The 12,852-nt window shown below is 53.8% G+C and overlaps 2 protein-coding genes across 2 annotated transcripts in view; one reads left to right on the top strand and one right to left on the bottom strand.

Annotated features, from left to right (window-relative positions):
- Positions 1 to 8,236, top strand: part of LTBP2 (latent transforming growth factor beta binding protein 2) — a 71,654-nt gene extending 63,418 nt beyond the window's left edge. The window contains exons 26-34 of the mRNA XM_027671674.1: positions 637 to 780; positions 1,055 to 1,246; positions 1,369 to 1,449; positions 2,070 to 2,198; positions 2,447 to 2,587; positions 2,832 to 2,999; positions 3,519 to 3,794; positions 4,023 to 4,172; positions 7,349 to 8,236. Coding sequence (XP_027527475.1) covers positions 637 to 780; positions 1,055 to 1,246; positions 1,369 to 1,449; positions 2,070 to 2,198; positions 2,447 to 2,587; positions 2,832 to 2,999; positions 3,519 to 3,794; positions 4,023 to 4,172; positions 7,349 to 7,515 — 1,448 coding nt within the window. The 3' untranslated portion in view covers positions 7,516 to 8,236. The remainder of the gene's footprint in view (positions 1 to 636; positions 781 to 1,054; positions 1,247 to 1,368; positions 1,450 to 2,069; positions 2,199 to 2,446; positions 2,588 to 2,831; positions 3,000 to 3,518; positions 3,795 to 4,022; positions 4,173 to 7,348) is intronic.
- A 635-nt stretch (positions 8,237 to 8,871) lies between these two features.
- On the bottom strand, positions 8,872 to 10,986 carry NPC2 (NPC intracellular cholesterol transporter 2). The gene is made up of 4 exons (XM_027671662.1): positions 10,850 to 10,986; positions 10,643 to 10,750; positions 10,275 to 10,447; positions 8,872 to 9,665 (listed from the first exon to the last, which is right to left on the bottom strand). Exons 1-4 carry the CDS (start codon positions 10,932 to 10,934, stop codon positions 9,579 to 9,581), a joined length of 453 nt encoding a protein of 150 aa, XP_027527463.1. The 5' UTR covers positions 10,935 to 10,986; the 3' UTR covers positions 8,872 to 9,578.
- Between the last annotated feature and the right edge of the window lie 1,866 nt (positions 10,987 to 12,852).

Here is a 12,852-nt window from a genome sequence, read left to right as displayed (position 1 = left end):
CGGACCTCAAATGGGCACTGCATCCACACTTGGAGAGTCGCACATGTGGACAGGGCAGCTTATGGAGTCAAACCCCCTCCCAGCAGATCTTTGTGATTGCAAAGGAGCAGGGCTCTGAAAAAGCAAGTGGTTCCCGGTGAACGTGGAGACCTTTTCTGTCCAGGTGGAAGGGAGGTCCTTGGGGGATAGAGGCACTAAAGGTGCTAGAGAGGTACTTTGTAGAGAACAGGCAAGGTGTATTATAAGGAAAAACATTTTCACCATGAAGACAGACAGGCAGTGGAACAGATGTCTATGATGGCTGCGCAGTTGCCATCCCTGGAGGTTTTAAAGACCCAAAAAAGACAAAGCTCTGAGTAGCCTGGTGGGATTCCATAACTGGCCCTGCTTTGAGCTGGAGGTTGGACTAGAGGCCTCCAGTGGTCCCTTCAAACTTAGATGATCCTGTGATCCAGTGACCCACTGCAGGCTGGAGTTCAGAGCATGAAGCTTGTCAGGCTTTTGTTGAGCCACAATTTGAGCACAGCTCTCAGCTCATCCCTAGTAGCTTCCATCTCTCTGCTGAAGGGTGATCTCATGCTGCAGACCATGCCCAGGCAGGGCTCCCACTGCCCACTGCTGCCCCTTGCTTTGCAGATGTAAATGAGTGTGAACTGATGGTCGCCGTGTGTGGAACTGCACTTTGTGAGAATGTGGAGGGATCCTTCTTGTGCCTCTGCCCCAGTGATCACGAGGAGTACAACACAGAGGCAGGGCAGTGCCAGCCCCGAACTGCTGTGGGTGAGTAGGCAACTAGGACAGAAGCATGGGTGACAGCTAGAGCAGGAGTGTGGTAGCCCTGGCTGGGGTGACATAAAGCTGATGGACTGACAGGGCTGTACAAGCCTCCACAGACATGGGCACACTTTTGTCTGGGGAGAGCTGAGGAGCCTGGAAGTGCGGACCTGGGAAGGCCACACTGCCAGTGGTGGATGTACTCTGGGACTGTCTAGGTGTGGGATGCTGTCTTGGGGTGCCAAGGACCCCATCCCATCCTTGCTCTGCTATCTTTTAGAGGGCTCCAACACACACGCAGCCCACCTCTCTGACAGCGCAGAGCGCAAGCAGTGTTACTACCACATCAGTGACGTTCGCCTGTGTGACAGCGTCCTGGCCAAGAACATAACCAAGGAGGAGTGCTGCTGTACTGTGGGGGCAGCCTGGGGTGACAACTGTGAGACTTACCCCTGCCCCATCCTAGGCACAGGTAGGACTGTGGCCCCACCACCGTAGGCAGGGCCAGTGCTCTGCCTGCTAGTTCCACCTTGGTTGCACTAATGAGCTGTTTCTTTGCTTTCCATCTCCCCTTGGCATCTGCCTCCTGGTCAGTGGAGTACCAAGAGATCTGCCCTCTTGGGAAGGGCTATATTCCCCAGGAAGATTTGCTCTCAGGAAAAATCTCTTTCACAGGTACTAGCAGCATTTTCTTTCATTTCTTCCAGGGGGAAGAGGGAGGGCACTGTGCAAAAGCCCTGCATGGAGATGCGTTGACAGAACTGTCTCCCTGGGCCTGTGGTGGTGGATGCTAACATCCTGCTGCTGCTTTCCTCCATCCAGAGAAATCCCAGATTGCCAAGATGGAAGTGCCCCTCCCTCCAGTCCTGCCTCACTGCTGGCAGTGATTCTTTCTTGGTGCAGATCTCCCATGTCCATTATGAACCAGGGATGGGGACCATTAAGACACAACCCTTCCAGTTACTGATCAGATCTCCCAGTGGCCAGCTGGCTCAGTCTTTGACACTTGACCTCCAGGGGTGTTGCGTTCTTGACTTTCCAGAAACACACATGAATTTCCTTTTTGTGAAAGTATCCTGTTCCATGTCATTCCTCCTCCTGCTCTGCCTGTGGGTGCTTCCCCTTTGCTCCCAAGCATGGGACCAGTGGGAGAGGTGGGGGCTTCATTCAGGGACCTGTCAGTGATTCAGGCCAAGGTGCCATGCTGGCTTTCTGCAGGTACAGCACCCAACCCACCTTGCTTCCATGGCTGCACTCCCTGAGACACTCTTTCCCTCCCTCCATCCCTGTCTCAGACATGGACGAGTGTGAGATATTTGGCTCCGAGTTCTGCCGCAACGGACAGTGTTTGAACACAGTGCCAGGCTACAAGTGCTTCTGCCGTACAGGCTACTTCTATGACTCCAGGAGGCTTGAGTGTGTTGGTAAGATGGCCCTCAAAGAGCAGTGGGCACCACCCTGTCCATAGAGGGACAGCCATGCTGCTGCACCCAGACTTGTCCCTGCTGCCCACGGTACAGGGCCAGGTCTAGGTAACAGGCTTCCTGGGACCCTCCTGGGGAACAAGGCTGGAGGTGGCGGGAGCCCCTGAGATCTCTGTTTGGGCAAGGAAAGGGTCACATTGCTAATGTCTGCCAGACTGAAACATTGCTCTGTCCTTGTGTGTGGGCAGACCAGGATGAGTGTCAGAATGAAGTGTACTGCATCAACGGTGAATGTCTGAACACGGAAGGCTCCTACCACTGCTTCTGCAGCCTCCCTCTTGTGCTGGATGCCACTGGCAACCGGTGTGTGAATTTCTCCAGCAGGGCAGGTGAGCCTGATCTCCCACTGCAGCACACTTTGCCCCAGACGTCCCACCCCATGGGTGGGTCCACCAAGAAGGACCAGTGGGTGGGAACTTGGTATCTGGCAAGGATGTGCCAGCAGCAGCACAGTATGCAGCCAGGGCAGGGAGGGGGCAGGAGCTGGGGCACGTGGTCATCCCTCTTGGGACAAGATGGGCAGACACTCTTCTGGATGATTTTGTTGGCATCCTTTGTGTGTGTCACTCACAGATGCCTTGGAGGAGTATGAAATCCACCTGGATGTCTGCTGGCAGACCGTTGCTGACTACATCTGCCAAGACCTGCTGCGTGGCGAGCAGACCACGTACACTGAGTGCTGCTGCCGGCTGGGCGAAGCCTGGGGCCAGAACTGTGCACTTTGTCCACACAGGTCCTCTGGTGAGCAAGGTGGCATGGGCAAGCATCTCCCAGCAGAGGTGGGAATGGGCTGAGCTGCCACTGATGGTGTTGTGCAGGTCCACCGCATAAGGCTCTTTTCTGCATTGCTAAAACCAGCCCAAGGAATAGATAACCCCCCCCCACTTCTCCAGGGCTGAGCTGCACCAGTGAGTAGGATGTACTTGAAACTGGTTTGCAATGAGTCCAAGGTATTGGAGAGGAGAGTTGCTCTGTGCATCCCACTGCTCCTGCATAGGTTAGGGGAGGTGAGGTAGTGGCAGCCTGAGATGGGAGCATACTGGGAACTGGGGTTCTTGCTGCTCAAGCTGCTGGTCCAGACAGGAGCTGGTCTTCTTGAATATGGGATCCCATCAACAAACTACAGAACTGCAGTTTTGGAGGGCATTGAATGCAGGCCTGGCTCGGCTGAGCCAGTATGGATGCACACTCTGGCCATAGCAGACCTACCTCTCTTGAGCCAGGCTGTACTGACCATTCCTTTTCTCTCACCACTTGCAGCTGATTTTGCTTTCCTGTGTAATGGGGCCAGCGAAGACAGTGAGAGAGGGGCTGAGCTGCGAGAGAGACCTAGGTATGAGTATGGACCAGGCTTGGAAGAGCCCCACTATGGCCTTCCCAGCCCTGATATGGGCCCCTACTACAACTACCTGGAGTCAGAGTACGGAAACCCTGATGCTGGTTTCCCTCGGAGGGAACCCAACAGTGAGTTTCATGGCAGCCCTCTCCACCATGGCCCAGTGTGGTCCCCACCCCGCTACCTGCCCAGCCAAACTGGTGAGTACTGGGAGACACAGAGAAGTACCTTCCCACCCAGCCTGTGTCCATGGGGACTGCCTGGCAGCTCCCACCCTGGCCAGGCTGCTCTAGGCTTGGCGCAAGCTCTGTTCCTGGCTGTTCTGAGTCAGTCCTGGCACCACCAGCACTGTCTTGCTGCATGCTGGATGTCCCCTCTGTGGCTGGGTGGAGGCTCACCCTGCCTGACACCACCTTTCCCCTCTCCAGGCCTCTACGAGGGCTTTGAGGGGCTACAGGCAGAGGAGTGTGGGATCCTCAACGGCTGCGAGAACGGGCGCTGCGTGCGCGTCCGGGAAGGATACACCTGCGACTGCTTCGACGGCTTCCAGCTGGACATGACCCGCATGGCCTGCGTGGGTGAGTGCGACCGGGCCCCGCGTCCCCTGGCCGCGGCTGCTCCCTGGCGGTGCCAGCCGGGACAGCTGCCGGAGCTGTCCTGCTCTCCTGGCGATTCCTTCCCATACAGCTCGGGGGGACTCTTCTGGAGGTTCTTCCGGCCGCTTTCTGCTGGCAGCTAGATCAGGGCACCCCTGGGCGTCACCGGGAGCAGCTGATGGCTCCGTCTTCTCATAACACTCTTGTACATCACTAGTCACTGTTACTGTGAATAATGTCCTCTGCATTCACCACTGCCCTGGTGAAATTCCTCACTTTCCACCCTGCAGTATGAGACAGTCTCTAAAACTTCTCTGCATTTCCTCTACATCCTTATGCCATGTCTCCATCCTTTTCGCACTGCAACTCCCTAAGCCAGCTGAGGCCTCAGATCCTCAACAGAGCAGATGAAGACCCTCTTTTACCTTAGGCATGGCACTTACTCCAACTCCCAACATCCCTACTGCACAAAACAATGGTGCAGCTTCTTCATATAGAACCCATCATCTCTGCCACTCCTAATGCAGCTGGACAGAATGGCTGCCTGAGCTGTTACTCCCTCTTCTGCATTTGGCACTGTTTCCTTTTCCTTGGCCGCAGTGCTTTGCATTTGCCTTCAGTGAATTTTGTTTGGTTGAATTTGGACTGCTTCTCTCCTTGATCAGACTGAATCTGAACCCTGCAAAGTGCTTGCAGCCTGGCATCACACACATACATTTTATAAGCATGGGGATTCTTCCTTCATCCACCTTAATGACTACATTTGAATGGAGTAGGAGTCAGGACAGACCCCTGCAGGCTGTGCTTTAAAAGGCTTTTAATGTAACAGCCAGGTATTTCTAATTGTTTGGAATGCAGCTATGTAGCCCATTGTGCAATTGCCACAGTTTAATCTAGATGATATTTTCTCAGTCTGTTTGAGTGTGTCATGTGAGAGTGTGTTGAAATCTTCACCATGGCCAAGGCACATCATATCCACCACTTCTCCCTTATCTGACAGGCCAGTTATCAGGTCAGGCAAGGAAACCAGATTGGCTTAACATAATCAGGCCTTAACTGATCTGCACCAGCTATTTAATGACCCTGTTATCCTTTGGAGGGTTATAACCTAGTCACTAAAAAACCTGAACTGCTTAGGGGAGTGGGGGTTAGCAGACTGTAATTCTGGATTCTCCCTTCTCTGTTTTTGAAGATAGTTACCAGATTTGTTCTTCCTTGCTTCTCAAGACCTCCTTTATGCTCCTCTCAACTTTGCAAGGACTGGAGGAGCATTAAGCATATGAACTTGTGTTGCAGAAAGCCTTTACCAATATGGATATAACTGTTTTATCTATCTGAGTGTCAAACCTCTCCATCACAGTGTGGCCTTTCCCTCCCTGTGCTCCTGCACCCTTGTTTAAACACTTCAAATGTGGTCTGTGCCCTGTCTGGTCACCGTGAGTGTTTTTATGATGGCTGGAACAAAGCCTGTGTTAGCTGCTCCAGCCAGCTCGGCTGGCTTTTGTTTCCCCTGTCAATAAGGACTAGACCGACATTCACCATTGTTTCCTGCTAACATATTTATGGAGCTTTTGCACGTTGCTTTTCATGCCCTGGACTAACTAGCCCTCATTTTACTCTGGAGACTGGGTTTTTTTCCCTTCAGTTCTGCTATTCGGTTCTTAGTCATCGCTGTGTTTTTACCTTGCTGCCTGCAGATGCTGCAGTGCTTCCCCTCTTGTTTCCCTATAGGGGCAGCTTACCCTGGCTCCGCAAGGTGGCCTGCATGCCCCCATCCCTGCCTGAGTGGGCAAACTCTAGGACTTGGTGCACCCTGCTAGCACTACTCTGTTGCTTCTGGCTTTTGGGTGGCTCTGGGCTAAAGTGTTGTTGTTTTACTTCTCTCGATTTGGTGGCCAGACCAGCCTGCTCGCTCTTCCAGCTTTTACTTCCCCCTGCTTACCAGGCTGCAGAGCACATCTCCTTTGATGTGCTGCCTAACATCTTCTCCTTGGGCTACCAAGCAAGCCCATCCTGTTCATGGCAATGTTCTGGTCCTGAGGTTTAGTGCAAGTCCATAGTGCCTTTTTAACCATTGCTTTGGCTGCATATGAAGATTGCCTTGTTCCTCAAGATCTTTCTTGTCATGTTTCCCCTCTCCTTCTTCCTCCCATGACTGCTGTTCTTCCTCTCACCTCCCTGAAAGTTTTGCTTCTAGCATCCCTCCCTGGGGTTGCACTTCTCTTTCTTTGCCAGATGGCCCTCTCCACCTATGCTAGGGATAACCCAAGGTCCCTGGGGTGGCAGAGCTCTTGTCTTCCCGGGGTCCACTGGTTACTGCTGGTTACTCTCTCTCCCTTGCTTGGCCGGCTGAACCCATCAACTGCTCCCCACTCCCTGATGATCTCTGGGGGGGTGAGACTGGACTTTGTGGTTCAGAGGGGTTGGACCTGCCTTGGTAGGTGAAGATTTGGGCTCTGGAGGTCCTGTGAGTGCAAACAAGGGCTCTGGGGTCTGCAGGGGTGCTCTGTCCAGCTGGTGGCCCCATCACAAGTTGGTGTATCTCAGGCAGGGTGTCCAGGTAAGTGCATTTAGCAGAGCAGGCCTGTCACAGTGGAGCAGCTGCTGTAGGGCTCACATGCACACCGTAGCCTGGCGGCAAGCTGGCCAAGTGAGCCCTTTGGCACAGTTTGCAGGTTAATAAAACAAGCCACTATTTGTGCAGCACGAAGTCCCTCTGTGTTCTGGTCCTGGAGATGATAATCGGCCTCTCAGGGCCACCATCATTTGCCTGCTCAACCTTGTTGGATCGGGAAAGGGCATTTTCCAAAGCCTTCTCCAAGATCATAGGTATCACAACTTATCAGCAGGAAGCTGCTAACCTGGGGTGTCACCAGCTGCAGAACATGGTGGGGCTCTTGTCTAGCATGCATGGGGCACAGTTCACTCCTGTGCTGGAGGATGCCAAATGCTGGGGATGTCACACTTGGAGACTGAAGGTGCTCTGTGGATATGCTGAGGGTACAGGAGGCTGGTGGGGTCACAGGAGACATCCTGGAGGTACTGGAGGGCGGGATGGGGAACCTGTGTGGGACGGCTGGGGGGTATGGCAGGAGTACAAGGAGATGTGGCTGTGGGCTGGGACTGCTCACTGTGCCACCAGCTGCTTCTCCTTGCAGACATCAACGAGTGCGAGGAGGTGGGCAGCCCTGAGCCCCTGTGCCAAGGTGGCACCTGCAAGAACACAGAGGGCTCCTACCGCTGCCAGTGCTTGCCGGGCTACGTGGCCCTGGCCCGGTCACACCACTGCGTGCCCCAGACAGCCCAGAACCCAGCAGCTGCGTAGCTCTAGGAGAGCGGGGGTGAGGGTGCTCCCCTTCTGCGTGTGGCTCCAGGACCTGGGAGCACAGAGAAAGGCCCCCCAGGGCTGCGGGTGCTTCAAGGCTCTTCATTCTTTCCCCTCCACAGTGCACAACCTCCCCGCCACCTCTCTCTACTTGTCAGGGCTGAGCTCCCAGCCTCTGCACCCCCCCTTTGCCCTGCCAGCCCCTGCAATTCCTGCAGCAGAGCCCACCCCAGACCCCAGCACCTGTCACATTGCCCTGTGCCATGGAGGCTCACAGGATGCCTTCCTGTGCCACACAGCTCCAGCCTCTCCCCCTCACCCTGCCAAGAAAGGGAGTTCATCTCCCTGCCACCGCTGCACTGACCTAGTGACAAGCCTCACCCACACCGCAGGTGCTGGCCCCACTGCTTGTGAAGCGCCCAGCCCGCAGGCCAGAGCTTTAAGGGCGGGGGGGCACCCCAGCTTTCTAGAGCTGCTGCCTAACCTTGGGGCATGGGGGAGAGGTCTGGAGGGCCTCAGGGCCAGCTCTCCATGCAGCCCTTAGCCCCACACTTTGCCTTCGTGCCCCATGCTGGCTGGGCAGGGGGAAGGGGAGCAGGTCCAGCTTCCTTTCTGTAAAGTTGTTGGTGATTCTTTTTTTTTTAACCAAGTCTGCTGGAAACTTCTCTCATGTTGTTAAATAAAACATTTATTTTGGGGCCCTGTGGCTCAAGACACTGGGGCTTGTCAGAACCGTGCTTGTCTTGCCTCTGCCAAGGGCAGGGCCATCCCACTCCAGTAAGCCAATTCTTAGCCCTCTCAGCTGGCACATAGCCTCCTCCTGCTCCTGAGCCAGAGCAGAAACCTTTGCCAGGCCAAATCCTCAGCCAAGCCCCAGCCCCAGGGGTCAACTCCAGACCCTGCAGACAGCACATCAGTTGTGACTGCTCATACCCTGCCTTGTTCTCATGAGGGGGCTGCAGTTTCAGCATGAGAATGTGTAGTTACTGCAGTTAGCAGAAGCCCTCAGGCAGGTCTGGGATTTGTTTTTCCAGCCTCAGAGCTCACTAGAAAGAACTTTACCTATGCTGCAGCAAGCAAGGCTATGTTCTACACTGCCACCTCTTCAGGGAGCCTTTGCACAATTTCAAGCCTGCATAGGCCCAACAAGGCAGGAGCACAGCCAGACACTGCCAGCTGGACACCAGCAGCAGGAATGCTTGGCTGCTTGCAGGTCACCCACACTCAAGTCAGCATACCACCTCTATCCATGCCTTCAGCTAAGAAATAAAACCAGCTGAACCCCAAGTAGAAGATGCCCAGCCAGTCTCCTTTTCCTCCTGCTCCTCTCTACTCATAGAATACAATACAAGCGGATTCTGTCTAGCCTTTATTAAAAGAAAAGTTATAAAAAGAGATTCAGGAGCTCGCAGCAGCTCCGAGTTAGTAGTAGTGCAAACCATTGGTTAGAGAAAGAATCATCCCTGCAGAGACATTGAACGCCATTTGGCTTTGCATCCACAAAAACAAAGTTTTCCCAGCTGCAGTCCTGCTGGCTTGAGCAGTGGCCCAGGACAGAAGAGACAGCCAGCTCACAGAAAGACTCCTTCCTTCTGCTTCAGCTGCATAGATAGCAAATGCAGGTCCCAGGGGCGTCACAACAGAGCAGGAGTAACACAGGAGAGTGGATGCAACTGGCATTCTAGAAGAGGCACTGAAGGGTTAACAGATAGCAGCTCAGACACTAGCCAGGTTCGCCGCTGAGGAATTTTGTGAGGACAGACAGCTCCATGTCAAACAAATAAAATGCCTCCACAGAGCAGCTGGAGGATGATGCTCAGTCACTCCTGCTCCTGCAGCAGACACTGCTGCCCCTTGAGCTGCTGTGAGAGCACCCCAGGGGTGTCACCTAAATGTGGTAAGAGTGCTCTGCCCATGGATGACCTTGCAAGGAACACAATGCTGGTTGCTCAGAGGCTGCAGAGCTCTGAAGTAAGCAGTAAGAAATGCTTATTATATAAAAGAATTTGGCCTGTGTTGTTTCTGTTTTTCCCCTCCCCAAGCCCTACTAATGGCAGGGCTCCTCAGCTGGTGATCTGCACTGGTATCTTCCAGCAGAACAACATCTGGTCCTGGTCATCCACCAACTCCCACTTCACGATCAGTTTAATCTGAAAGAGAGAAGAGCAGAGGAAAACGAGGGTGTTCAGGAAACCTTAAGGCAAGGGTATAGGGAGAAGAGTTATCACTTGTGTGGAACAAGGAGGCTCTGGGGGCTCTGCCCACAGGACAGAGCTGGGGCATTGCCCTTGCTTGCAGTAGGTGGGCCATGCTCATGCAATGACTCCTGGAGTGGAGGAGGAGGGCTCAGTTGCATGACACAGAAGACCTCCACACACTACACTCAGATCCCCACTCCCTGAGAAAGCAAACAGTGGAAACAGCTTGCAGCATCCCAGCTGAACTGCACTCCAGAGCCAAGCACCCCCAGTCTGGGAGCGTTCAGCTGCAAGCAGCAGACTCTGCTGGGAAGCACAGTACAGGAAGATACTGGAGCAGCTGAAGCCATTTCTCAGCAGCTGGAGCCAGGCTGCTTCCTCTGCTGGGTCTGTCCCAAAGGGGGACCTTGAAACTAGAGTCATGCTCACAGCAGAAATAACACTACATAGTCTAAGGAGTCTTCTCTCCCTCACCAGAACAGAACAAGGTGTCTTCTCTTAAAGGCAGGTGCCCCAGTAAAGGTGGTAGCTGGGGAGCTGACCAGCTGCTTGTGTACTTACACTGGGATACTCGCTCTTCACAGGGAGTTTATTCAGGTAGCTGTAAGAATGGCCCTTCTGAATGGGGCACTGGATCCCGGACTTGCATCCATCGGGCTCAGGAATAGGAAAGGGTATGTCCACGTGCAGCATCTCGCCGTACACCCTTGCTTGGCTGCCCTGGCTCTCGATCTCTGCAAAACACGGAGAATATGTGTATACCTCACACCCTCCTCTCCACATACCCCCGAGGCTGCAAGAACACAACTAAGGGACACTCCTCCCACCCAGACCCCTCTCCAGCTGCCCTTTCCCACTCCTCTCCAAGCAGTGGAACACGGAGAGGATCACCTCCCTCTCCCCACCCCTGCCGGGGACACGATCCTTACTGCTGGCGAAGGTGACGTTGATGCTGTAGGATGTCCCCTTATGGAGCAGGCAAGGCTGAGTGGGGCAAGGGCTCACGTTCACCTCCTGGATGCTGCCGTCTACGGAACCTGTAAGGAAAAGTCGGGATTACTGGGCCGTCTCCGCCTGCTTACACCCCGCCGCCGCCTCCCGCTTCCCCGAGGCCGAGCGGGGCCGGAGCCCCTCACCACAGTCGACGAAGCGGAGGGGCTCGGCCAGGGCAGTGGCGGCGGCGCCCAGCACCAGGAGCAGGGCGAGCGCGGACGGCACCATGGCGAGGGCGGCGGCAGCAACTGGAAGCTCAGCCCGGCGGCAGCTCCGCGCAGTCACATGAGGGCGGGGGCCCCGCCCGCCGGTCAGCTGGGGCCGGCTCCGCCCGCGGGGCCGGGCCAGGACCCACCACGCGATCCCGGGGGTGGCCTGGGGCTGGGTCGCCCGCCCCCGGCGCCGCGCCGGAGGACAAGGTTGCAGTGGGGAAAAGGGCGGCGGGTACAGGCCGTGACAGGACAGCGGGGGGGAAGGGGGTAGTGAGGGTGTGGCGTGCTGGAACAACAGCCCTTGGACAGACAGACACCCTCTCCAACAGCGCTGCCACTGGACATCCCCACTCCTGGGCTATCCTGGTGGAGTCAGTGCCAAGGGTAGCAGCCGGAGGACAGGCTCAAGTACAGGCAGTGCGATGGGCCGGGAAGTTCTTTTGCTGCTTCTGCTGAAAGGGGGGAAACATAAACCCCACGAAGCTGCTGTAGTAGACCAGCCCGTAGGCTTGTCCCTCGCTTACGTCATACCTCGTGTTCTGCATGTTGAAAGTTGTCTGTGTAACCTGAGTGCCAAAAGTTACATCTGCTGAGTACCTGGTGTGGCTGCTGCCTTTTACAGAGCACACACACACAGTGAGTCTTGTTTCTCAAACTCGTGAAATGCCATAGACTCCCTGCTTTGTGCTGTGGATTCTAGGACAAACCAGAGGATGAGGAAGATGCTTCAGAAAGCATTTGACCCAAGCTTTTAACCAATTTCACATGGTAGCAAGTTTTAGCCTTTTGGGGGTCGTGTCAGGAACACAGTAGAGGAACACAACACGAGTGCTGATTTGGTAGGAACGTGGCAGAGCTAACACAGTGTCCCCACTTCAGACCTCTGTCCCAGTGAGGTGTCTGCCTGCTCAGCTGCAGCTGCACAACCAAGTAACTCAGATGTGACACCCCACATTTTGCTCAGGCTCTCTGCAAAGGGTGTCACATCAGAAACCCAAAGGTGTTAGTAGGACCAAGCAGGACATACTCATGCATATCTGCTGAGCAGTTTAGCACTTCAGAAGAAGAGGGATCCCTTCCTTCAGAAAGGAACATGGGGCTTTTTAATGTTTTTTTAAGATTTTGAATAAGCATGTGGTTTGCAGAGGCAAGCAGACCAGGGTGCTTACAGCAACCCTATCAAAAAACCTCAAAAGACCCTGCTGAGACTAAGCCATGTATTTAAGCCCACCTAGCACACTTTATAAATTACCCATCCTTGCACATTGGAAATCATTCTCTTTGAAAGGCTTTCCTTCTCTGCATCCTTCCAGTCTTACAAATGGTAAACAAAGCTGGCTTATCTGACTTCTGGGAACAGAACTGTAGTCAGGTCAGACCAACACCATAAAATGCCGTCACACATTCACAGGATAAGCAGGGCTTGGAATTTGCTTGGGTGTGAATTCCATAGTGCATTAAATCAGGATGCATTCCTGTGAAACAACTAACCAGATATCTTTGCTTCACAGATGCTTTTGCACAGTGGCAGCGACACATAAATACAAGTCAACACATGTTTCAAAGGCTTTGAACTAAAAATCATTGAATCTAGGATCAAAATTAACATGTCTATTTCCCCCTTCCTCCTCCAAACTGGAGCCTAATAAGTGTAAATTTGTAAAACTACAGCCAAGGCCTTTATAGAAGAAAGACGCAGAAACCTTCTGCCCAAGGTTTTTAGCTGATATCACACATTACCATTGTGTCAGTTTTGCAATAACAGCACTTAAAGCTTAGATTCCTCAGGGCAGCATAAGCACTTTAGGCCAAACAGACCTTGCTTTTAGGCACATGACCCTTTTGACATCTGATAAAAGGCATAGGCCTCCTGGTCCCCTTGAAACCCAACATTGTACCAAAATACTTGAGAAAGACTCAATTCAACTTTAGGC

Source organism: Neopelma chrysocephalum, unplaced genomic scaffold (assembly GCF_003984885.1).
Source record: "Neopelma chrysocephalum unplaced genomic scaffold, ASM398488v2 Primary Assembly neopelma1_24, whole genome shotgun sequence".
Classification (NCBI taxonomy): domain Eukaryota; kingdom Metazoa; phylum Chordata; class Aves; order Passeriformes; family Pipridae; genus Neopelma; species Neopelma chrysocephalum.
This window is presented reverse-complemented; position numbering and strand designations above follow the sequence as displayed.

Excerpts from the sequence above, each read along its gene's own strand:
- NPC2 (XM_027671662.1), bottom strand. The coding sequence starts at position 10,934 with ATGGTGCCGTCCGCGCTCGCCCTGCTCCTGGTGCTGGGCGCCGCCGCC. Across the intron at positions 10,751-10,849 it reads CCTCCGCTTCGTCGACTGTG|GTTCCGTAGACGGCAGCATC; the intron begins GTGAGGGGCTCC and ends TTTTCCTTACAG. Across the intron at positions 10,448-10,642 it reads CAACGTCACCTTCGCCAGCA|AGATCGAGAGCCAGGGCAGC; the intron begins GTAAGGATCGTG and ends CGTGTTTTGCAG.